The following is a 26,979-nucleotide window of genomic DNA, read 5'->3' on the forward strand; positions in this document are numbered from 1 at the left end:
AAGATTTTTTAAGTTTTTACTTTATGCATATAGGGAAAATCAATGACCCCCTGGGGCGGGGCCAATTTTGACCCCAGGGCTTTTATTTGAACAAACTTGGTAGACATTCACTTGAAGATGTTTCATGCCAAATATCTAAGCTCTAGCTCTTACAGTTCTTTAAAGGAAGATTTTTTAAGTGTTTACTATATGCATATAGGGAAAATCAATGACCCCCCGGGGCGGGGCCAATTTTGACCCCAGGGCTTTTATTTGAACAAACTTGGTAGACACTCACTAGAAGATGTTCCATGCCAAAAATCTTAGCTCTAGCTCTTACAGTTCTTTAAAAGAAGATCTTTTAAGTTTTTACTATATGCATATAGGGAAAATCAATGACCCCCCGGGGGCGGGGCCAATTTTGACCCCAGGGCTTTTATTTGAACAAACTTGGTAGACACTCATTAGAAGATGTTTCATGCCAAATATCTAAGCTCTAGCTCTTAGGGTTATTTAAAAGAAGATATTTAAAGATTTTTCTTTCGGTTGCCATGGCAACCAGAGTTCTGCATGGAATTAAATTCTTTGAACAATTTTTAAAGGTGACCACCAAAGGAACATTCCTGTGAAGTTTGGATGAAATTGGCTCAGTGGTTTATGAGGAGATGTCATTTAAAGCAAAAGTTTACGGACGGACGACGGACGGACGGACGCCGGACGAAAAGCGATCACAAAAGCTCACCCTGTCACTTTGTGACAGGTGAGCTAAAAATCATGCCAATAAAAAAAGATGAAAAACACAATATCCAGGTCCCATTTTACAACACATAGTACAGAAAATGTGAAAATTTGAATTTGTTTAAATAAGCTAGAACAAAATATAAATTAACCTTTTCCCTTATATAAGCGTGTTTCGACGGCTTTTTGCCCCCCCCCCCTTTTTTGTGGCCTCAAACAGTGAAAAAATGCCCTATTTAGGCCCCAAACACTGTTTTTCGTTTGAGAAATGTTGTTAAAAAAATTGACCATCTTTTCGGCGCCGTCCCCCATCCAAATATTACATCAGGGGGTTGCCAGAAGGGGGATGTGCCCCCTTCTGTTTGGGGGGTTTGAAGGGGGGCGGAGTCCCCCTCATCGCCAAGAAAATTTTGGACTTGTGAGAGGCTTAAAATGACCCCAGGTCGATCATAAGGTAACGTGTAACCAACGCTGAAAAGCCTTTGACTCTATCTCAATCCCTTGAGAAGTTGCAGCACTTTGAAATAAATTTTGATGGAAAATATCGAGGCAAAAAAGTGATTTTTGGCAATTTTGAGATATCCCCTCGTTGCCACGGTAACAGGAAATTTAAGACTGAGCATGTCGTTACAAAGGCAATGGTCCAGTCAACATTTGTGCCAAGTTTGATTAGTATTGAAGCATTTTTCATAGTTTCATAGCAGTTTGAACTTGTGAGAGGAGGCTTTTCAGTGAAAATGGCCATTTTTCACAATATGCTCATGGGGGAAAGGGTTAAACAAATGCAGTTTATAGTAAAACAACATATTTAAAAGTTTTAAAACCCTGTGAACTTATAATGCAAACTATTTTTCTGTTTCATTGTTTTCAACTTTATATCAAGACCATAATAAATAAATGCTTATCAAGGAAATACAATATCTCTCCATGCTTAAAAGTACAAGAAAATACTCAAACTAGATTAAAATAACAATATCTGTCATATAGTGCGATTCAGATTCTTGAGAACCCACCCATTTCCCCTCAGGACAGATATTCCGATCCGAACCGCAAACATATGTCAGATATTATTTCTATTCATATTCTACCATATTCCATCATATTTTAAATTCTTGTAGCCTTAATAAAACAATTTTCCATTGAAATTTATGCCATTACACCCGTAACTATTTTCTTACAGCGTATAAAATTACATCTTTCGTTCATAACAGCAAAATTAAGTCATCCTAAGCATACCATTGTACAGCATGCGACTCATCTGCCCCCACCCTCCTGGAGGTGCATTAAAGAACTAGTCGTTACCGTGACTTCAACAAGTGTAAAATCCATCCCTGCTAAACCCCACACCCACACTAAAAAACCTAAACAAACAAAAAAGACCAAAATGACTTGCTTTTTTTCAGACTTGGGTCTCAAAAAATTAATTTCCAGTGGCGGTTAAAAATAAATATACATGTATATCACACCAAGTGTTAAATTTGAGACACTGAAAAAAAAATCTCATTTTTAATTCAATCTGAAATTGGGAAATCAGTTCATAACAATTCATTAATACATCACTATAAGAATATCCGAAGCTTCATTTTTACGAAGAACTGTAATATTAAAGCTTCTTTAAAAAAAATTATATTGCACAAAACAGGAAAAAAAAACAACAACAAACAAAAAGAAACAATTATCACTACCCACTGTACTGAACATTTTCAGCAGCATATGTTATGTAAGGCATAGAGTATGAAAAAAAATCTTGTACAGGTTACAACAGAGTTGATAAAAGAGGAGAAAAATGAGGTTGATTGATTCAAAGCTCTGCTGTCACTGTTGTGAACTATTTACAATGTTTCTTTCTAAAATATATCTAGACCAGATTGTACACATATAGTTGTGTATATGTTACAGCAGAGTTGACAAAACTAGAAATGTGTCCATAGGACACGGATGCCCCCACACGCCACTATTCTGTCAATCTTATGACTCTAGGTCAAATATTTTTTGGACTACATGTGCCACAAGTTGAAAACTAAAAATCAACAAAGGGCCATAATTCTGTTAAATTTGGTCGCAGCAAAAATTCCTTCCTTTACTACCATCTACACATTAAGGTTGTTAATCCCTGGAAGTTTAAGCAAAATCTGCCATCCGGTTTAAGAGGAGTTGCGTTCACAAAATTTCTACATAGTATATAATGAAAAAATAAAAAAAGGGCCATAATTCTGTTAAATTTGGTTGCAGCAAAAATTCCTTTCTTTACTACCATCTACACATTAAGGTTGTTCATCCCTGGAAGTTTAAGCAAAATCTGCCATCCGGTTTAAGAGGAGTTGCATTCACAAAATTTCTACATAGTATATAGTGAAAAAATCAACAAAGGGCCATAATTCTGTAAAATTTGGTCGCAGCGAAAATTCCTTCCTTTACTACCATCTACACCTGAAGGTTGTTCATCCCTGTAAGTTTAAGCAAAATCTGCCATCCGGTTTAAGAGGAGTTGCTTTCACAAAATTTCTACATAGTATATAGTGAAAAAATCAACAAAGGGCCATAATTCTGTTAAATTTGGTCGCAGCAAAAATTCCTTCCTTTACTACCATCTACACATTAAGGTTGTTCATCCCTGGAAGTTTAAGCAAAATCTGCCATCCGGTTTAAGAGGAGTTGCTTTCACAAAATTTCTACATAGTATATAGTGAAAAAATCAACAAAGGGCCATAATTCTGTTAAATTTGGTCGCAGCGAAAATTCCTTCCTTTACTACCATCTACACATTAAGGTTGTTCATCCCTGTAAGTTTAAGCAAAATCTGCCATCCGGTTTAAGAGGAGTTGCGTTCACAAGATTTCGGGACGTACGGACGGACTGACGGACAAGTGCAACGCTATATGCTCCCACATTGTGGGGGCATAAAAATTAAGAAATGAGGTTGATTACCATAAATAATCACTGGTGTGGAATATGTACAATTATGTAGAATGTTCCTTGACTAAGTATGTTGACAAGATTACATGATTCAAGTATATAAAACTTGAATAAACAGTCTGTAACAATTGTATTTTTATGAAGTTAAAATAGAATACATTTTTCAGTATTATCCTTCTTTTAAAGATACTGAGTAATAATTATATATGTATATTTGGTAAAATAATTGTTTCATGATAGAATTTATCATATATTTATGATATCATAAAAATAACACAAAAGTATCTGAAATGTCACTGTAAATATTTGTAAATATTCTATCCAACAGGCAGCACATAAGCTAAATTATCACTAAGCTTGCTCAGAATTTATTCTGTATCCTTATATTAACGCATGTACTTTGGTTTCAGAGTCAATCTTTTTTATTTCTTTTAGTTATTTTTCTTCAAATTAGACCACTAGAAATTTAAAATAAAATAATATTAAACAGATTTTTGAAAATTTTGAGTATATTATGCCATTTGTAGGTTTACACCCTTTTATCATATATAATTCATCAGAAATTAAAGAATAATCATTGAACTTGAACATTATTTATACAATCTATGTGAAATAATAATAAAATAATTTTAACAAAAAACAATAACAACCATCAATAACAACAATAATTGGTATAAAGTAATTAATTGTGAGATAAAAATAATCTATATACAGTAGAGGGTATTTAACATTGTACATCAAAAGTGAAAATGGAAACATAATTTACATGACAAAAAAGCAAAACTAGGATAATATACATTTGAAAATTTCTAGTTACATAGTGTTTACTTATTTTGTTGAAAATGCATTTTATGGGGTTATATTCTTAATGAACATAACTTAATTCAATAAAAGAATAACTCGAATCAAAACTTAATTCACTACTGAAACTTTATTATCTATATAACAAGAAGAATTTACAAATGAGTGTCCCTTTAGAACTGCCATTTTTGACAAAAACCAAATAAATACTATTCCCTACAATATCAAATTTTGTTCAGAACAGAAACTCTTGTCAATATCATGAATCAACAGGTAAGTGTATATCCTGAAGTAATCAGGTAACATTATAAAGCAAAATATATTCTATAATACAGTCAAACCTGGAAACAAATGCCATCCAAAGGAGCGACTGAACATGGGCTTTATAGACAAGTGGTCTTTATTTGGAGGTAACTTTGGCTTTTTTAATAAATGAAGGTTTGTTGAAGAGTGGTCTTTATCTACAGGGTGTTCTTTATCTACAGTGATCTTTATTCGCAGGGTGGTCTTTATCACAGATTTGACTGTAGTACAAATTTGAGCATTCTTATAATATATACAGATGCATTTAAAAAAATCTATACAGGCTAGAATAAAATATATAACATAAATAAATTTACATAAACACAAAAAAAAACAGATTTGTAATCTCGATATTTATAAAATATCTTTATGTAATGTCCAGGACTGTGACTACCAGTATATATTTTATCGTGCTTTGTTAATTCAGATTTAGTTCCTTGTTTTCCATAATTAAAAGTGATCAATGCATATGGGGGATACGTATATTATAAATTATTTTAAATGGCTTTTTTCTACTGTTTATCTGTAATATGAATCATTTCTGGATAAAAATACATAGGAAATTATACTGGTAAATTTAAACTTGCCTTGCCCAGAGTTTGGAATAGTTCATTAATAATTGTTTAGGTAATTACATAATTTAAATACATCCAACAGCCATTACACGCTAGTCTAGATGGCATGGTACTTCAGACTAGCCTAGCTCTACACTTGTAGAAATGACATGTTATTTTTTAAGACTAGTCTAGTTCTACACTGTTGGAGATAGCACTGAATTTCAGACAAGCCTAGCTCTATAATGGTGGAGATGGCATGATATTTCAGACAAGCCTAGCTCTATGCTGGTAGAGATGACAATAGTAGAGATGGCATGGAATTTCAGGCTAGCATACCTCTACACTGGTAGAGATGACAATAGTAGAGATGGCATGGAATTTCAGGCTAGCATACCTCTACACTGGTAGAGATGACAATAGTAGAGATGGCATGGAATTTCAGGCTAGCATACCTCTACACTGGTAGAGATGACAATAGTAGAGATGGCATGGAATTTCAGGCTAGCATACCTCTACACTGGTAGAGATGACAATAGTAGAGATGGCATGGAATTTCAGGCTAGCATACCTCTACACTGGTAGAGATGACAATAGTAGAGATGGCATGGAATTTCAGGCTAGCATACCTCTACACTGGTAGAGATGACAATAGTAGAGATGGCATGGAATTTCAGGCTAGCTTAGCTCTTTAATGGTGGAGTTAGCATTGAAATTTCAAACTAGCCTAGACCTACACTGGTAGAGATAGCATCAAATCTCTGACTTACCAAGCTCTAAACAGGTGAAGATAGCATGGAATTTTAGACTAGCCTGGCTCTACACTAGCAGAGATGGCAAAGATGTGTAGGCTTGTCTTGATCTACAATGGTGACATGGATTTGTTACCATCATTTCTAGAGATCATCTAGAGGTCAAAGGTTTAATTTAAAGGTGACAATATGTGATCATATACATGTGTTATATGTTTCATAGTATAATAACAATTTATACAATTGTTTGCAATAAATATATTGTAAACAAAACAAATTAATTGATGATGGAATATTTAAAGCATGGTTTGAAGATATTTCTTCACATTAAAAAATCACAATGGTGGAATTGAAATGAAGTGAACGCTATTTCTAGTAACTGACAATGTGTATTAATGGTTGGACCTTGATTATTACACAATTTTGAGTATCCCAAATACATATCATATAAAGCTGTTAGTATGCCAGGAACCAAGACTTTTGAGTCTACAATATCATAAGTGTTGTAAAAGTTCCTGGTACCCTGTACTGTTACACCTGTGCTGTCATTAACTTCACTCTTCGTACAATATCTGCCCGACACAGTGGACATTGCTTGACTGATTCACAACATTGTAGACATGTACACACGTGTCCACAGTTCATAAATATCACTTCAGACTGAAAAAAAATTATCAAAACAATGCTTGGTTATTTAGGGTTTCTAATTTTGATAAAAAAAAATGCTCGGTTATGTTGAGTTTCTAATTTTGATCAAAACAATGCTCGGTTATGTTGAGTTTCTAATTTTGATCAAAACAATGCTCGGTTATGTCGAGTTTCTAATTTTGATCAAAACAATGCTCGGTTATGTCGAGTTTCTAATTTTCATCAAAACAATGCTAGGTTATGTCGAGTTTCTAATTTTGATCAAAACAATGCTCGGTTATGTCGAGTTTCTAATTTTGATCAAAACAATGCTCGGTTATGTCAAGTTTCTAATTTTGATCAAAACAATGCTCGGTTTTGTCGAGTTTCTAATTTTGATCAAAACAATGCTCGGTTATATTGAGTTTCTAATTTTGATCAAAACAATGCTTGGTTATTTATGGTTTTTAATTTCGATCAAAATAATGCTCGGTTATTTTGGGTTTCTAATTTCGATCAAAACCATGCTCAGTTACAGGTGTGTTTTATAAAACATTTAGCACACGTGACTTTTATTACATCTTTCAACACATGTGACTTTTATTACATATTAAACACCTGCCTGTAATACATTATTATTCTCTATCTTTATTCATAAATTCAAATCAAAACACATTGCTCTGAAAAAAAAGCATACTTACAATACTATCAAGGCATATTGTACATTCAGAGTTAAGACCCCTGGCAACAATAGAAGTCTGTCTGGCAGTGAACACAACATCTTCAGGTGGGGCTGTGGGAGGTCTTGAAGGTTCAACAAACGTAGCTTTACCCGCCATACTATCCTGTAAAATATACAGTCAATTTGTTATAAAACTGGTATAAAACAACTTCATATTATGGGTAAATAACTTTATGACAAGTTGCACATATTATTATTATAATTATCTTCCATCGAACAGACTCAATCCAGACCAATCTAAAATGTTCATCTTCTTGGGTTTGTTTCCATTGCTCTAAAGGAACTTCCATTCCCAGATTTTTATTTGGTTCGCAACAATTTTGTGCCTTCATGAAACAAGATCTGTCGGGAGGACAGCATGCTCAACTCTTCTCAGTGCTTTAAAGAAAAAATTTCATGTTAGAGTTATGGGCCTTGCACAGCGACCTATTATCCTCTCAAATAAGTGGGTGAAGTTTCAACCAATTCCCTTTAGTAGTTTTAGAGATACCAACTTGGCACAAAAACTTAAAACTAAGTGTGACGCTGACGCAGGAGTGAGAACAATAACTCTTCCTATTCTTCAAATAGTCAACCTAAAAAGTTAAACTAAATTTGAATTTGGAATGTTCAGTGTTGACAGGAATTTCAAAATCAAAATTAAGAAGCCAAAAGTGTATACAAAGACAGTACTGTGAAGTTCAAACTGCCTTTTTTATTGACACAATGCACTCAAATGATTAATTCTAATTGTTCAACCATACAAACCAGTGAACAAAATTTAGTAATTATTACAGAATAATCTGAACATACCATTTCTCCAAGCTTGTTCTGTTCTTGTTTATATGCCTCTACACATCTGAGTATATCTTTACGTATTCCTAGCTCATGAATGCCCATCTACAAAATATAGGATACCTTTTCATCTTAATCTTATTCACTTATTCTTCATTGTAAATACAAAGAGCTTACAGCTAGCTGCAACATGTTTGTATCTGTATTTTGAAAATTTACCTTTACAAGAGAGGAATTGATATAAGTATTGTTTTTCTTGTTTTCCAATTGTATCTGAATTTCTTTGTTGTGAAATGTTTGTTTATGTTGTTTATGTACAATTTATTGAATAAATAAAATGTAAACTACATGTAAATTTTATTGACAAAACATTTTGTTTTGTGATGGACGAGAGGGTAACTAATACTGCTTACGTTACTCTTGTTTTTTGTTATTTTCTTATATTTTGTTTGCAATTCACCCTAGCACTGTTAATGTCATATGGCAATTTTCAAGCTTTATTGATGGAGGGAAGACCTCAGATTCCCTTTTGGAAATTATTTCAGGCACAAGCTGTCACCTGAGTAGAACTACTGAAGCTCTGTTAGCTGGACAGCTTCCCTTCAGAAAACAATTCAAAAATTTCTGGTGGGATTCAGCCATTTTTTAAACAGGCAACCTGGTAAATTTTATATTATCAAGCCAAACATCTACACAAACAAGAGCAACGCATGCAGTTATAACTCTTGTCTGTTAAGGGCTACAACTATCAAAACCCAATTTTGACAAAAAATTTGAAGTTACAAAGGGGCATAACTCCAAAAATTAGCCTTAAAGAATAATGCCTCTTGTCTTACAAAAGTTCTGCATTTTTTCATGATACACAAGCATTCCAATTTCATATTGATACCTTTTAAATGTTTATATAATGGGCTAAATTAAGTTTTTCCATGACGACAATGTTGACGCAGAGATTATAACAGCTTGTCTTATTCTTCAAAACAGATGAGCTAAAAACCATCATTAACTACCGGTACCTGTTTGAAGTCATCTTCTGTCATCTGTACCAGAGTTTCTATGGTGATTCTATGTCTAGCAAACCTAGGTAAATAATCCTCAGCCTTGGCTTTATTTAATATCTTCACAACACTAATCTCTAGGTTCTGCTCCTGTTATAACAAAATTAACAAAACAAAGTTATCTAAAATTCCATAATTACAATATAATATTAGTCTATATAAAAATTTTTGGGTTTCTTATTTTAATCAAAACAAATAAATGGTTGTTTTTAAATATAACCCTCGAGACGCTAGGTAATAAATAAGTTCATGAGAGAAAATGAATGAATTTTTTGTTTGTGAGAAGTAATTAATAATTTTGTCAATGAGTTATAATGAATGAATAAGTAAGTTTGTTCGAGGTTATGAATTCATTCATATGATGTATTTAATGAATAAATTTGTTCACGAAAGGTCTTGAATGAGTTTGTTCATGAGAGGTCTTGAATGAATTTGTCATGTGATGAAGTTATTCATGTGAAGTAATGGCATGAATTTCTTCATGAGAGTCATAATTAAGGCTAATCATGAGAGGTTCTGAATGATTTTTTTCATGAGAGGTAATGAATGAATTTATTCATGAGAGGTATTGAATGAATTTGTTCATGTAAGGTAATGCAACGAATATCTTAATGAGAGTCATTATTGAAGCTAATCATGAGAGGGCATGAACATTTCATCAGATAATAGTTTAAATAATTTTTCCTACTAACCCTATCAATGAGAGACTGTGGTTTTTGATCCATAAGTCTTTGATATTGTACCAGCCAATAATCTGTTTGACCATCCTCTTTCTGCTGTTCCATCTCTTCCTATAAATAGAAACACAGTCTATATTTAGTAACATAATTTCTATATATGGAATTATCAATCTATATATACATGTAGTAACACAATTTTTGTAAATGGTAGCACTTCTCTATACTGGCAGTAGACAATTTCAACAATGGAATTTCATGCATTAAATAAAAATCATCGATTAATTTACCTCACATTCTAGATCTGCAAAGAGATATTTTTAATACTGTCTATTTTTCACAAACATAACTTTTTATGGGCATGTTATCTTACAGAGAGGTTGTTTCACTCTTTATCAGGAAAAAATCGAATTTGACATTTTCCTCAAATAACCATGAAATTATCTAATTGATGATATCTTTATAGAGGCATTATACAGTCTCCTTTTAGAATCAACAGAATAAAATCAGTGTACCAGTCAAAACTTTGGATAAATTATTTTAATAAATCAGTATCTCAGTCTAAACTCTAATTAAGTTCAATTTCCATAAGTTTGAGAAATTAAACAAAATACCAGTCTAGTTTTTATCAAATTTTCTACTTATAAAAATAAAAAAATAACAACATTAAAATCTTATCAATGTACCAGGCAGTATATAAAAATTATCTTTTCATAGCAATATCCAATGTATAAAAAATCAATATACCACTCTATATCAATATACCACTCTAGAAATTATCACTTTATAATATATCAAAACATAACCAATATACCAGTCTATTTAATAATCTATTTATAGAAACATCAATATCTAATCAATGTACCACCAGTCTATAAATTGTCTATTTATAAAAATATCAAAATATAATCAACAGACCAGTCTATAAAATCATCTATTTATAGTAACATCAATATCTAATCAATGTACTAGTCTATAAATTGTCTATTTATAATCAAAATAATCAACAGACCAGTCTATAAAATCATCTATTTATAGTAACATCAATATCTAATCAATGTACTAGTCTATAAATTGTCTATTTATAGAAATATAAAAAAATAATCAATATACCAGTCTATTTAATAATCTATTTATAGAAACATCAATATCTAATCAATGTACCACCAGTCTATAAATTGTCTATTTATAAAAATATCAAAATATAATCAATAGCCCAGTCTATTTAATAATCTATTTATAGAAACATCAATATCTTATCAATGTACCACCAGTCTATAAATTGTCTATTTATAAAAATATCAAAATATAATCAATAGCCCAGTCTATTTAATAATCTATTTATAGAAACATCAATATCTAATCAATGTACCACCAGTCTATCTATCTATCTCTGGATACTGCCAACCCCTCTTACGAGTGTTAAAGGCAGGAATTTAGTGCACGTCGGATTGTTAGTAAAAGGTGAAGAGAAAAGCTAAAAAGAAAAGTCCAAACATTGACATGCTTGGAAGGTGAGACTGAAAAATGTATTCTAGTCATGGTTAAAATGTTAATAGTGAAACAAGATGATAAGAGATAAAATAGTTTAAAAACACTGGGAGTAAGACTAGTACTGCAAACCCACCACTGCCTGTTTGAACTGACTCAGGTTGGGCAGGGTGGCAATGTTACTAGGAAGTTTATTCCATAGTATAATGCTATGAGGGAAGAAAGAGTACTTATGGTAGTCGGAGGATACCTGTATTTGACGTAGGGATAAGGGATGCATATGTCTGGTTAATCTATGTGGGGTTTGAACATAAGTTGGGAGATTAATTGCAACTAGGTTATGGTATATCTTATAAAACATTATCAGTCTACAGTCCAGTCTGCGATGTTCAAGGGATCGCCAGCCCAGTTTTTCCTGCATGGCTGTGACACTAGAGTGAGGGGAGTAATCCCTTTTAACCCATCTTATTGCACGTCTCTGGATCATCTCAACTTTGTCAATATTGGTTTTAGTATAAGGAGACCAAATAGATGAGGCATATTCAACCTGTGGGCGGACCAGGGACTTGTATGCTAGTTCTTTTACTTTCTCATTTTTAGTGATGACATTTTCTTTTAATAAAGCCAAGGGATCTGTTTGCATTGGAAGTTATTCGAGATATATGTGTATTAAATTTAAGGTCAGCAGATAGATCTAGTCCGAGATATTTAGCATTTGTAACAGACTCTAGGATTTGGCCATGGAGCATATATTTGTGTTTAATTATGGTCTTATTTTTGGTGATATGGATGACTTGGCATTTTGAAGGGTTAAACTCCATGTCCCACTGCTTCTCCCACAGAACCATATTGTCTAGATCATGTTGGAGAGTTGGGGGGTCTGAGGAGGAATTGATGGTTAGGTATACAGCAGTGTCGTCTGCAAATAATCTGACTTGGGATTTGAGGACAGAAGATGGTAACTTGTTGATATATAGAAGGAAACAGAGGGGCCCTAGGACCGAGCCTTGGGGCACTCCAGAGGTAACTGGGACTTCAGATGAGCAGTCACTATCCACAACTACTGTCTGTCTACGGCCAATAAGGAATGACTGTATCCAGTTTAGAATTTGAGGACAAACACCATGTTCTTGCAGGGTATCTAAGAGTTTAAGATGGTTTACTTTATCGAAAGCTTTGGAGAAGTCAAGAAGTATAAGATCTGTTTGTTTTGCCATTTGAAAGGTTGTTCACAAAGTAATCAGTAAGTTCAATGAGTTGTGTCTCACATGATCGTCTTTTCTCTGAATCCATGCTGAAGATCAAAGAGTATGTTGTGGTGGTAAAGTGAGAGGATAGTTGAGAGGCAACTATATGTTCGAGTGTTTTACAGAGGATGCATGTAAGGGAAATTGGGCGATAGTTTGCTGGATCACTTGTATCACCTTTTTTGTAGACAGGGCATACGTTTTGCACGGGTCCAGTCATTGGGAATATTACCGGTGGTCAGGGATTTTTGGAAAAGAACTGCAACGATGTCAGCAATCTCTTCTCTCAGCTCCTTCAGGACAATTGGTCTAATGTTGTCAGGGCCGGCAGCTTTGTTGGCATTGAGGTTGGCGAGGAGCTTTAGTACACCTGCCCTACCGATGATGATGTCATTCATTTGTGGGTACTGACAATACCAGTCTATAAATTGTCTTTTATAAAAATATCAAAATATAATCAATAGCCCAGTCTATTTAATAATCTATTTATAGAAACATCAATATCTTATCAATGTACCACCAGTCTATAAATTGTCTATTTATAAAAATATCAAAATATAATCAATAGCCCAGTCTATTTAATAATCTATTTATAGAAACATCAATATCTTATCAATGTACCACCAGTCTATAAATTGTCTATTTATAAAAATATCAAAATATAATCAATAGCCCAGTCTATTTAATAATCTATTTATAGAAACATCAATATGTAATCAATGTACCACCAGTATATAAATTGTCTATTTATAAAAATATCAAAATATAATCAATAGCCCAGTCTATTTAATAATCTATTTATAGAAACATCAATATCTTATCAATGTACCACCAGTCTATATATTGTCTATTAATAAAAAGTCTATAAATTGTCTATTAATAAAAAATATCAAAATATAATCAATACACCAGTCTATTAAGTAATCTATTTATAGTAACATCAATATCTAATCAAACATACCAGTCTACGTCTGAGCTCAATCTGTCTATTATCTTGTTCTAGCATCAATTGTGACAACAGCTCTATAAGAGCTATACGTTTCTCTGCCAGACGATTCTGTAATTTAAACATAACCATTCAGAATTTTTTTTTGTAAGCAATCACAGATTAATCAGTTTGATACTGAATTTACAAGTTATTTCAATACCACATGGGATTAAATCTGAAAATATACGGACATTATGTAAAACAATTATGTAGTTACACAACATTCCACTTTAATTTTTTCTCTATGTTATGCAGACATAATGAAACATTTCGGACAATTGTATATTAAACTTAAAATAACATTTACCTGGAAGAAAATTCAAAAATACAAAGTTTCCCACACTGTGATATATTATCCAGATTTGCTTAGATGTTTTGGGGCAACTAATAATTACATTAATATTGTTAAAAAAAATCATTAAAGTGTCAAAGGTTGAGAAAAATGTGCAGCCTGACTGGGACTCAAACCCTGGACCCCCGGAATACCGTTCCGCGGCTATACTGACTGAGCTATCCGGTCACATACACACTATCTCCCCTAAAAAGTGAACAGTTCTGAACCGTGACAAAAGTTTACCAGTTGATTGAAGCACAGTGACTTTGAACACACAAGTTTCGACTTTTTTTATCTGATGTTGTGACAAAATTACAGCATTATTCTTTTTGTTACACATCTAATTTCCTCTTAAAAAGATTATTTTATCAAGAATTATCAAGACAAAGTCATCTAAAGAACATCTTACCATTTCCTCAAAGGCCCTGAACTCTCTCCTTTCCACCTCCACTACTGTCAGGTTAGACAACTCTTCCTGGATTAAAGCTATCTGATTGGTAATTCTTTGATGTTTTGCATCTTTCTGTAACAACAGGGCTTCAAAAGCATCCCTCTGAAGTTGTTCCTATAATTATATATGTCTCCCTTTATCCAGTTGATATTTCCCCTCTAAAATATCTATTTATTAGCCAACTAAAGCTTTAAAGATTTTATTCAATAATTAGCAAAATAAAATCTTGAAAATTTAATTCAGTTAGTTGCCAAATGATTCATGAAATTGAAAAAAAAAATTATAATATATCATAGGGTTATGGTGATTGTGCTTTGGACCTAGTTCTTTAGCAGCCTTTCATTTCATTTCAAACTACGAAAAATTCAAACATTGAACAAACCTGTTTGGCTAAATCTTCTAGAAGTAATGTCATCTGTTTGTCATTATTTAACAAAACACTTTCTATCTGAGCATTGGCCATCATCTCATCACTGTAATAAACAATATGACAATGACAATGACAATAGATTTTATTCAGCATTAAACATTGTACAAATGTTTATAGCAAGAAATAATGAATGGGCAGACATTAAACTTTTAAACTTTTACATATAGCTGGCATTTTTTTTTCATTAAGTGCACAACTTATGTCAGTCTAAAGATGTTAGGAGCATCTTGGTTAAGTCACCTACAAAGTCATAATTCATGATTTACAAAGTCCTACTGGTTCAGGTGTCTGTCTCTAAACCTTGAAGTTATAGGTTTGAGCCCTACTTGAGTCCTTTGGCCCTCACCAATACTGGTAAGTTCCAGGCAGAAGACTCGCAAGAAATTCAAAAAAGCTTCAATCTTTTTTTATAATCAAGCTAAAATTATCATATTTAACCTTTAGCCTGTTAGAACCAGCTCGATAAATCTTTATAGTCTCACTAGGCTCTATACTGTAAGCTGATAAACTTGAAATTTTCATTTTGTTTTGCCTTAAAACCATAATGGACAGTTCCAAAAATGAAAGCCAGACAAGTCCATTTTTTTTTTGGAATATAACAGGTTCTGGGTAGCAATGAAATTCATGCAGATAATTAGAAGAAAACGTGTACTTCTCTAGGGCCATCTGTAAAGAGTTCTCCTTGTCAGATGCGAAGTTCTTTCTCACACCTTCAAACCATTCTGAATGATGTAATATCATCTCCATATTCTCTACAAATAAAAAAATAATTACATTCATCTATTGAACATCTCATTAATATTCTGTTTCGACATTTAAAACAAAATACAAGTGCCTACAGATGGACAGCACACCCAAATATAAAGCGCTTTTTTGCATATTTTGACTTTTTTTTTTGGTAATTTATGTGGTATGTAAGTGCCAAATTTCTTTCTTTGTTCACTTCCAAATACTTTTGAATATATTTTCAATTTTTAAATGAGAATTAGCATGAATCTGGAAGCATGCTGCTTTGAACCAACTTCAATGGTGGTAAATATATTTTAATAATAAAAATCTTTAGCAATAATACACATCTAGCCACAGCAGTGGGGGGCCCAAGTTATTTAATATAAAAAAAAAAACCCTCAGTGATGTAGGCCCAACAGCTTGAATTGAAGTTCATTTAGATATCAAAACTTAATAAAGATATCATGCCTGAAAATGATATGATAAGTTTGTTTCTGTTGTTGATTATATACATATAATTGGGATTACAGTTAAACTATCACTGTATAGGTCATATGACAACTTTCCAGCTATACTGATGAAGAAAGTCCTCTTATTTCAGGCATGAGCAGTCACCTTCGTAGAATCTCCACTAGTTGGACAACTTCCTCACATAAAAGAATCCAAAGTTCCCAGTGAGATTCAAACTTACAGCAGTGTCTGGTACGTGATTAAATGTGCAGTGTAAAATACTTACTGAGCACTTCTTTTTTCCTGAGGTTTTGACTTTCTTCCCATCTTACTTCAAACAATTTGTTCTCCTTGATCCTGTGATGAAAAAATAACAACATGTAACAAATGTAAAACAATATTCTAAAAGAACTCCAATGTTTGTAAAATATTATTAAATAAACTGATTAATATAAAGTTTAAATGAGTTTACTCCAAGCTTGACCCTGATATTAATTCATTTAACCTCTGGTGTGGTTAACAAATGTGTATAATGAAAATCACTTTGACAAACCTTTCTTCTTCAATTGCATCTAACAGCTCTTCAGTTTTCTTGGCTTTAGCATTCATATCCAGTAGACTAGAGATAAGGTTATCTGCCCCTTCTTCCACTGTAAAATCACAAAAAAATTATACATTTACATTAAAACTGGTATACATATTTTACCAGAGGGGATTCATAAATTTAAGGCTGTCTAAGATGGAAGTTTGAAGCATATTTGAACCATATGAATAAATTTTCTGGGAAATACCCATTACCCAGTCCTGCTGACATCTTTAAATTAAAGGGACTCGACTGAGGTATTTTGACACAGAAATATTATTTTGAGAATAATGTTCCATGTTATGTTGTACTATACCAGTAACTTATGATTTTCAATTACTCCATTATTGGGAAAAATGACCTAAATTGAAAAGAATTAGTACATTTTTCACTCAAGTCGAGATAGGAACATCCTGGGAAAAACAACAATGATTTTTCAATGCATTTTCAAGTATATTTCTTAATTATCTTCTACATATATTTCTGTTTAAAGTGCACCCGCTGATCTATGTAATAAATTCAAATTTTGTGGGTTATTTTTTTTAAACTTTCGTACCTCAGGCAAGTCCCTTTAACTTAATATTTTCATCTCCACACCCCCACCTCCCGAAATTGATAATGAACTGTTCCAAATACAAAACAGGGCAAGTCCATTATTCAAAGTCAGCAGGTTAAGGGTCAAAGTTTTGTACCTTTTCTCAGATCATCTATCAGATTTTTCTGGTTAATCTCTTTCTGTTTGGATAATTTATCGAGCTCCCTCTCCATCTTGCTCTCTTCCTGCGCTATGATGGCGATCATCTGGTCACGATTTTTCTGGGCCATGAGCGCGAGCTGTGCCTGCTCCTCCTGGTGCTCAGCAAACTGACGCTCTACTTCTATCAGCTCCAGACGTTTCTGATTCTAAAAATAAATATTACAGCATATAGGTTAATTTTTACTTGAGTTGGTTTTAAGATAAATAAAATAAATATAACAGTGTAAAAGGGCCATTTCCCAACTTTTTGATGATTGCAAGATGAAAAGGTGCCTCTAGGTATATTTTGTTTTTTTATTCAGGGTGCATGTTGATACCTGTACAGACCTTCCAAATGTTCCATTCACAACCTTTTCTTATCCTTTTTCATATATCTACAGGAATGTCTTCATCTTTAAATAAACAAAACATTGTTTTCAATTTTATATAAATTCTATCTAAAATATGCTATACTAAAATTATTATGATGTGATTTTTAATACATATGTAAATAAATCAAAGTACATGAAATAATAACATACCAACATATCATTGTAACCTGTTATGTGTTTCTGAAAATAAAATAGAAAATAAAACAGATGTAGGTCATTTCCAGCAAAATCAATAAAATGTAGGTAATTTTAGGATAACTCAAATAAAATTTAGGTCAATCAAAGTCACCTCAATAAGATGGAGGTCAATTAAAGTCAACTCAGGCTGTAGGTCAATTCAGGATAACTCAATAAAATTTATGTTATTTAAGGCCAACTCAATAAAATTTAGGTCATTTAAGGTCAACTCAATAAGATGTAGGTCATTTAAGGTCAACTCAATAAGATGTAGGTCATTTAGTGTCAACTCAATAAGATGTAGGTCATTTAGTGTCAACTCAATAAGATGTAGGTCATTTAGTGTCAACTCAATAAGATGTAGGTCATTTAAAGCTCAACTCAATAAGATGTAGGTCATTTAGTGTCAACTCAATAAGATGTAGGTCATTTAAAGCTCAACTCAATAAGATGTAGGTCATTTAGTGTCAACTCAATAAGATGTAGGTCATTTAAAGCTCAACTCAATAAGATGTAGGTCATTTAGTGTCAACTCAATAAGATGTAGGTCATTTAAAGGTCAACTCAATCAGATGTAGATCATTTAAAGGTCAACTCAATCAGATGTAGATCATTTAAGGTCAACTCAATAAAATATAGGTCATTTAAGGTCAGCTCAGTTAAATGCAGGAATTTCAAACAGACTGAAGAACATTTCAACCATTTTAAAAAGACTCAAGGAAAAGAATGTAAAGCTTTGTTAATCTACCGTATATATTTATTCATTATTCAGAATTAACATTAACATTAATTGACAAAGCAGTTATAGTAGCTTTTTTTTCAGTAAAAATAAATTGACAAGACAAAAGTTTATTTGAAATTACCAGAAAATGTTCCTCTTGTTGTAATGCCCGACTTCCCTGCGGACTAAGTAACTCGGGTTTCGGTGGCTCCAATACATTAAGGAGGAAATTGGAAGGAGGTAAATACTCCATATCACATTCTGTAAGGTGCAATAAATAAAGTATTACACAGATATGGTATGCAATATTGTTTGTTATACAGGTGATGCCCATAAAAATAATCCTCTCTGGATAAAATGGGTCTGTTTGTTAGTTATGTACATTTACTGAATGTTCTTTTGGTTACATACTGTAGGTATGTTGAGATTTATAACATCTGTAAAGCGTTTTTAATTGATCTTTAACCCACAATAACAGAATTAATAAGCCTTTGCCACCAGTAAAGAACCAGTTTAATAGTTTTCAGGGTTTTCATTATTAACAGATTGATGATCCATATCATCAGTTAAAATGCTGTTAAAAATCAGTTGTATTTTAAGCCTGTATATTAAAATTTATCCTGCTACTGTCTATATCATCAGCTGGATAAAGCCTCGCCGGATAAACTTGTCTATCTCCAGTCATAACGTCACATGGTGACGTCACATGTTTAACAGCAAAACAAAACTACATATAGATGCTATTTTATCGGGGGAAAACAAGAATGAAACCATTTAATTATTCTAAAAACATGATAAAAAGCAGGATAATTCAAATACATGGAGAAGGTTTATCCGGTTAGCTGCGAAAGTGAATCTTGGCTGGCTCACCGGATAAACCTTCTCCATCCCGACATCAACCATGTATTTTTCTATATCCCCCTTGGCCAATTTGTTGTTTTTGATAAAATGAACTCTCTGCAGTTTGACCAGGCTTTATCCTGTTGGCTGACCAGCTTCAAATTTTCATATTGATACCCCCAAAATTGATAATGGACAATTCCAAAAAATGGAAATAAGACAAGTCCTTTTAGAAATTAAGGAGGTTAATGGTTAAATATCTTAGTGTATGAAAAATGTCGTGAGAATTTTCAAAATAATTTTAAAACAAATATTTCCAAAAATTAATTTCTAAAAACTGATATTAGCTGTATGGTCACAACTGCACTGAACTTTTTTGATCAATTTACTATAGAAAAATATAGAGGGTCCTGAAAAACGTTAAATGATTCTACAAATAGAAGGAAGAACATTGATTTTCTATACAATCATTTTCAAGACCTTCCTGGTAGGTTATTTCCTTGTATCAAGATATCAGAGCAGTATTCCGAATTCACTTTGTTATACACACTACTACATACATGTATAAGACCAATGTTTGACCTTTTCACCAGTTGAAACAGAAAGTGACATTTCTATGCCATTAGTATAGAACCAGGCCAGCCTGTACAACCACACAATCTGACCAGGCTCTATACAAGTACTGTTTCCAAATTATTTTCAAATTTTTATCTTTACATCCCCAAAAATGATAATAGACATACCCAAAATTGGAAGTTGGGCAAGTACATTTTATAAATTTAGCAATGTGACAGAAATGTCTCTGCGGATGAGATAAAAATTAATACAAACCTGAGCAAAGAAATTTCATGATAGCTTCTGTACCTGAACAGCAAATAGCTGCAAAAGAAAATGAATTTGATACATAAGTGATAGCCTTGTCCTGATATTTTATTTAGACACTTAAAAGGCGCATTATGCCCTAGAAATGTGTTTTTTTTTATTTCTCAATATTGTTTTCTTTTTGGTTACTCATTGGCCAATTATCTGAACTGTTTTCTTCTTCTGTTGCTTGGTACATTGGCAATTGGTACATTAAAAATGATTGTGTATGAAAGTGAAAATACTACTTTGTTTACATTTTGCTACTTTTATATTTAGCACTATTTTCTTCAGGTAACAAGCATTTAACATACCGTACTCTAAAACCATTATTTAAATTTATAAAACTCATGTATGACCTTTCTAAGGAAGTAAATATTTGTTCATTTCTGAGTTATAATGTGCCTTAAGTGGATTTTTATTTCTATATAAAGGACAAATATGTGTTTTATAATGTTGTAATAATGGAACATGTAAAATGCTTATCACCTAAGAAAACAAGGAACATCGCAATGCGATGCAACCAGGTTTTCAGCAAAATATTTCACAGAAGCTTTGTCATGAAGGGGCATTTGTTTTTAATTGAACTTTTAGGAGGAATTATGGTTTTTTAAAATTCCTCAAACAAAAATGATTGAGAAATTTTATGTTGTCTGTTCGCCTTTTTTTCCCAAATATTTTAGAAAGGTAAACAGTACTTTATTTTTGCTTAATTTTTGCATTTTTGCGTCTCTTGTCATTTTCTTTTGTCAACAATATTGGCGTGTGGTGTTTTGTGCAATATCAAGAAAAGTATGTTAACAATTTTAAAAAAATACTTGAATGATGTCTTGGAAGAAACATGGGAATTTAGTGAGCGCCAGGGCACTTGATGACAAAGCTTCTGTGAAAGTTTGGTCAAAAATCCATTGAGAAATGTAGGAGAAGTTGCGCACTGTAGAAATTGTTCACTATATATTCTGTTATAAGGAAAAAATATACAAAGGGCCATAATTCGGTCAAATATTATCCAATCACAAAACCCCGACAATATGTGCCAGGCACTTGATAACAAAGCTTCTAAGATCAAAGTTTGGTCAAAATCCGTTGAGAAATGTAGGAGGAGTTGAGCACAGAAGAAATTGTTCTCTGTATATTTCTGTATAAGGAAAAAAATATACAAAGGGCCATAATTCGGTCAAATATTATCCCAATCACAAAACCCGACAATATGTGCCAGGCACTTGATAACAAAGCTTCTAAAAAGTTTGGTCAAAATCCGTTGAGAAATGTAGGAGGAGTTGGGCACAGAAGAAATTGTTCACTATATATTCTATATAAGGAAAAAAACAAAGGGCCATAATTAGGTCAAATATATACCAATTGCAAAACCCTGGCAATATGTGACAGGGCACTTGATGACAAAGCTTCTGAGAAAGTTTGGTCAAAATCCGTTGAGAAATGTAGGAGGAGTTGCGCACAGAAGAAATTGTTCACTATATATTTTATATAAGGAAAAAAAACAAAGGGCCATAATTCGGTCAAATATTATCTAATCGCAAAACCCCGACCATATGTGCCAGGCACTTGATAACAAAGCTTCTGAGAAAGTTTGGTCATAATCTGTTGAGAAATGTAGGAGGAGTTGCGCACAGAAGAAATTGTTCACTATATATTTTATATAAGGAAAAAAACAAAGGGCCATAATTAGGTCAAATATATACCAATTGCAAAACCCTGGCAATATGTGACAGGGCACATGATGACAAAGCTTCTGAGAAAGTTTGGTCAAAATCCGTTGAGAAATGTAGGAGGAGTTGAGCACAGAAGAAATTGTTCTCTGTATATTCTGTATAAGGAAAAAATATACAAAGGGCCATAATTCGGTCAAATATTATCCAATCACAAAACCCCGACAATATGTGCCAGGCACTTGATAACAAAGCTTCTAAGAAAGTTTGGTCAAAATCCGTTGAGAAATGTAGGAGGAGTTGCGCACAGAAGAAATTGTTCACTATATATTCTATATAAGGAAAAAAACAAAGGGCCATAATTAGGTCAAATATATACCAATTGCAAAACCCTGGCAATATGTGACAGGGCACTTGATGACAAAGCTTCTGAGAAAGTTTGGTCAAAATCCGTTGAGAAATGTAGGAGGAGTTGCGCACAGAAGAAATTGTTCACTATATATATTTTATATAAGGAAAAAAAAACAAAGGGCCATAATTCGGTCAAATATTATCTAATCGCAAAACCCGACCATATGTGCCAGGCACTTGATAACAAAGCTTCTGAGAAAGTTTGGTCAAAATCTGTTGAGAAATGTAGGAGGAGTTGCGCACAGAAGAAATTGTTCACTATATATTTTATATAAGGAAAAAAACAAAGGGCCATAATTAGGTCAAATATATACCAATTGCAAAACCCTGGCAATATGTGACAGGGCACATGATGACAAAGCTTCTGAGAAAGTTTGGTCAAAATCCGTTGAGAAAATGTAGGAGGAGTTGCGCACAGAAGAAATTGTTCACTATATATTTTATATAAGGAAAAAAAACAAAGGGCCATAATTAGGTCAAATATTATCTAATCGCAAAACCCCCGACAATATGCGCCAGGGCACTTGATGACAAAGCTTCTGTGAAAGTTTGGTCAAAATCCGTTGAGAATTGTAGGAGGAGTTGCGCACAGAAGAAATTGTTTACGCCCGCCCGCCGCCCGCCCGTCCGCCCATCCGCCCGCCGACATACCTCAATCTAATAACCAGTTTTTTCCTTCGGAAAACCTGGTTAATGACCCTAAATTTGAAATAATTTGTAATGATGGTAGCAAAATGTATAGAGATGTATTTTGACTTCCATGCAAAATACTAAATCACAATAACAGTACCAATTACCAAAGTGCCAAAGAAGTGGGCCCTTAACATTTCACAATACAGGTACTTGATTTTCATTGATTCATAAAAACTGTGCAAATAAGAACAATATCAAATATGTGTGAAATGCTACATTTTAACAAGTCATCTAACACATTAAATAAACTCATGAAAAATTAAATGTATTAATTATTCAATGACAAACAACATCTAAGTACATGTATATATATTTTTATATACATGTATATAATTCTATTATACAGTTTGATAATGGACTAAAAAATCAAGTACTAGTTGAAATACAGGGAGGATTTTTGTCTGTTTCATGTGAATATGCTATATATCACACTGAGAAGTGAGAACATTGCAATATTTTTACGATTGCGCTACATATTCTCCTTTCAATCTATTTATATCTCTTCAGTGTTATGAGAAATCAATAATTTCAATCAGACGATTTAATTGATTTTATCAGTGAAATATCATCTGTGCTGCATAACTGATACCACTTTAAACTGTTGCAGAATTAAAAAAGAAGAAAAGATTTCATATCAAATCACTTTTTGAAATATTCATGTAGCAAATGTTACATAAATATATAAACATGAGGATGAGATAAACGGCATAGTCTAAAGGAGACAAAATGTCTCAGAAAAGCATTTGTGTTCATTGATCAGATTGTATTCAAGTTTAACTTAAAGTAACATAATATTATATTCTTAAAACACACTGAAAACAAACAAGAACCCTTAATATACTCACTATAATTCGGATATTTCATACTAATAGCGTCCAGATTGAGCGTTTCTAATGTTCGGACCTGACACAGTTGCCGTGGTAATTCGGTTATCCGGTTTTCTCGGATTTCAAGCATTCGGAGAGATTTCATTTGACAAACACTGTCAGGTAACTCTTTAATCTTGTTACCTACAAAATGAAAACATTGCGATTAATTTAACAGGTCTTATCAAAATAGAAAACATTATTACATGGAAACTTATCTCATGATTATGTAACATGCCCCATGGCAAAATGGATGTTTTTTAAACATCATGTCGCATGAAAGATTGATTAACAGATTTTGAAAACAGTGTTAAAGCAATTTTGGTGCAGTTTAGATTTTCTAATCAATCATCTACCTGATGCTGTAACATTACGAGAAAACCTGAGATTTAATTTGATACAAGAAAATCCTAGGAAAGGCACTTAGAGGAAATTAGTGATTCATTTGATAAAAAAATCAAGCAAGTACAGTCAAACATGTACATAAAGGCCATCCAAGGGAGAAGCTTAACATGTCCTTTATGGATAAGTGGTCTTTATTTGGAGGTAATTCTATATAATCAATTTAGGCTGTTGAAGAGTGGCGTTTATCTAAAGGGTGTACCCTAAAAAGAGGTGGTCTTTAACACAGGTTTAACTGTTAACTTGATAATGTATTACTGAGTATGAGAAAACAAAATACTTAGATTCTACTGGTCTACAGAAACAGATTTGCAGTGATAACACTCGTCTGTTGAAATAACCACTTTTGACAAAAGTTCTAAGTTAAAAGGGGCATAACTCTACAAATATAGCTTTGAAGTTTCAGAACTATGAACCTTGTCTAACAACTGCACCTTGTTATGATAAGCATTTTTTTATTACCTCGTTATCACTTCTTTAATGTTTGAATGATGGGCTACATTAAAGTTTTTGCCTGACAATGATGACGGCAATAACCCAGCAATCATTATAGCAAAACTTTTTCTACACATCAGAAGAGCTTATAATAAATATAATGCCTTAATTTTCTACACATCAGAAGAGCTTATAATAAATATAATGCCTTAATAATATTAAAAACTTGCCTTGGATATTTAATGTTTGTACACAACTAAGATGTCCAATTGTTTTGGGAAGTTTTGTGAGCCTGTTGCGCTCAAGGTTTAACACCTGCAATATTGAAATAGTTGTTTTTAGTAATAGATCATAATCATATCAGTTTCACATCCAGACACAATCAAAGATTGGTTTACTTTAAACATAATTATCTATAACACTCAATTTTTTTCCTAATTTCAAAAGAGTTTCCAATTTTGGGGTTCCAAATTCCAAAATAGGTTTTAAACATGCAATGCAAGCAAAGCAGATAAAAATCGACATAAATTCACCTGTAAACATTTTAGTTCCCCTATTTCATCAGGTATATGTCTGAGCTCATTGTTATGTACATCTAGTACCTGAAATAAACATATTACAATTTATGAACTGAAACTGATAAGCCAGACCAGACTGCAAAATCATATTCAAAATATCTCTCCTTAATTTATTCTATTAGGTTTGAATATGTAGCTCAAACTACATGATAGATTTAAAAACATATTAAGTATACTTCATATAAATTCATGCAGGTTTTAAAGAAATAAGTGAATCCAAATTGACATATTGGTCTTTAATGTGTACAAATATTTATTTAATCTATGTTGTCATTTTTTAATTCTTATCTGAAAATGAGTTTTAAGCAAATTGGCAATTTTGAACAATTTGTTATGTGTATCAAACTGTTTATGTCTAAAATTATCACATCAGCAGCATATGAAAATAAAAGAAAAACTATTTAAATCACTTGAATATGAACCAGACATTTTCTTTTTGTAAACATAAAGCCAGAATTTTTATGATAAATTTATCAACACAGAAGAAAAGAGTTACCTTTCCTTTATAAAAGGAAAACCAAAAAGAGTTACCTTTCCCTTATAAAGGAAAAATCAAGGGTTAAAGAGTTATCTTCTCCTTATAGTGGAAAAAATAAGGAATAAAAGTTTATGTCCATTATAAACAGAAACCCAAAAAGAAAGAGTTATCTTTCCCTTGGGTATAAATAAAGGAGTGAAGAGTTATCTTTCTCTTATACTGCAAAAATTAAAAGAGTTATCTTCACCTGATTCAGATATAAAATTTAGAGAAAGAAGAGTTACCTTACCCTGATAGAGGATAGATCTGTTATGTTGTTACATGCTGAATGGATGGAACTTAACCAATTGTCGTGTAGTAATAAAACCTGCAATACAAACAAAAACATAACGAAGCTTATCTTAGTCTATAGATAATAAAGACTTCACATGTTAATAGCCAAGTTTTTAAACTTACAATAATTAGAGATTTTTTTCCCTGCAAATGCAAAGTACATTGTACTTTTTTTTTGCAGGAATTAACTCCAAAATGTCCACCCCTACAAGTTTATACATACATGTATATAATTCTGTTGTAGACTAAAGGTGTCATATGAGTAAACATGGTTGTGAGCAGAACTAGGACTCAAACCATTTGTCCCTAGGTTGAGAGGCAAATGCCTTAACCACAAGACCAAATTTTTCACGTTATTTTAAGGCCACCTTTCCTGTCTTTTTTGGCACCTTTCTAACCATCCTTTTCATTAAATAAAAAAAATTGATTAAACCTAAGTGTTACAAATAAATCTTACCTCTTTCTGCAGAACCTTACACAGAGCATACACCCCAGATGGAATCTGTAATACAACAGAATAGGATTAAGAAAGAAATTAAATAAATAAAGAGTAGAGAACAATAATATCTAGATCATTATTAAGTTGATGATCATTAACAAGTGTTAAAAGTTTCTAGGCCATTCTCAATGGGTTCTTTAAAACAAGTAAAGTGGTACTTATTGACATATTGTTTTTAAAGTTGCATGCCTTCAAATGAGCCAAAATATTTCAAGAATATCAACCTTGCAAATAATGTACTCAGATTTTAAGTAAAGTATTAA

The 26,979-nt window shown here is 32.6% G+C and overlaps 1 protein-coding gene across 2 annotated transcripts in view; it reads right to left on the bottom strand.

Moving 5' to 3' along the window:
- Positions 1 to 1,806: 1,806 nt before the first annotated feature.
- Positions 1,807 to 26,979, bottom strand: part of LOC132730074 (E3 ubiquitin-protein ligase LRSAM1-like) — a 52,505-nt gene continuing 27,332 nt past the window's right edge. For both annotated transcript variants that reach the window (XM_060715929.1, XM_060715930.1), the window contains 20 exons: positions 26,675 to 26,719; positions 26,174 to 26,251; positions 25,362 to 25,430; positions 25,059 to 25,143; positions 23,971 to 24,135; positions 20,322 to 20,369; positions 18,793 to 18,911; positions 17,903 to 17,932; positions 17,317 to 17,527; positions 16,595 to 16,691; positions 16,328 to 16,398; positions 15,515 to 15,614; positions 14,815 to 14,905; positions 14,391 to 14,546; positions 13,621 to 13,716; positions 9,937 to 10,035; positions 9,203 to 9,334; positions 8,205 to 8,291; positions 7,372 to 7,515; positions 1,807 to 6,703 (listed from right to left, as the gene is read on the bottom strand). In XM_060715929.1, coding sequence (XP_060571912.1) covers positions 6,575 to 6,703; positions 7,372 to 7,515; positions 8,205 to 8,291; positions 9,203 to 9,334; positions 9,937 to 10,035; positions 13,621 to 13,716; positions 14,391 to 14,546; positions 14,815 to 14,905; positions 15,515 to 15,614; positions 16,328 to 16,398; positions 16,595 to 16,691; positions 17,317 to 17,527; positions 17,903 to 17,932; positions 18,793 to 18,911; positions 20,322 to 20,369; positions 23,971 to 24,135; positions 25,059 to 25,143; positions 25,362 to 25,430; positions 26,174 to 26,251; positions 26,675 to 26,719 — 2,052 coding nt within the window. In that variant the 3' untranslated portion in view covers positions 1,807 to 6,574. The remainder of the gene's footprint in view (positions 6,704 to 7,371; positions 7,516 to 8,204; positions 8,292 to 9,202; positions 9,335 to 9,936; positions 10,036 to 13,620; positions 13,717 to 14,390; positions 14,547 to 14,814; positions 14,906 to 15,514; positions 15,615 to 16,327; positions 16,399 to 16,594; positions 16,692 to 17,316; positions 17,528 to 17,902; positions 17,933 to 18,792; positions 18,912 to 20,321; positions 20,370 to 23,970; positions 24,136 to 25,058; positions 25,144 to 25,361; positions 25,431 to 26,173; positions 26,252 to 26,674; positions 26,720 to 26,979) is intronic.

The sequence above is a fragment of the Ruditapes philippinarum genome, unplaced genomic scaffold (assembly GCF_026571515.1).
Source record: "Ruditapes philippinarum isolate M1 unplaced genomic scaffold, ASM2657151v2 ctg3869_1_1_1_1, whole genome shotgun sequence".
NCBI lineage: Eukaryota > Metazoa > Mollusca > Bivalvia > Venerida > Veneridae > Ruditapes > Ruditapes philippinarum.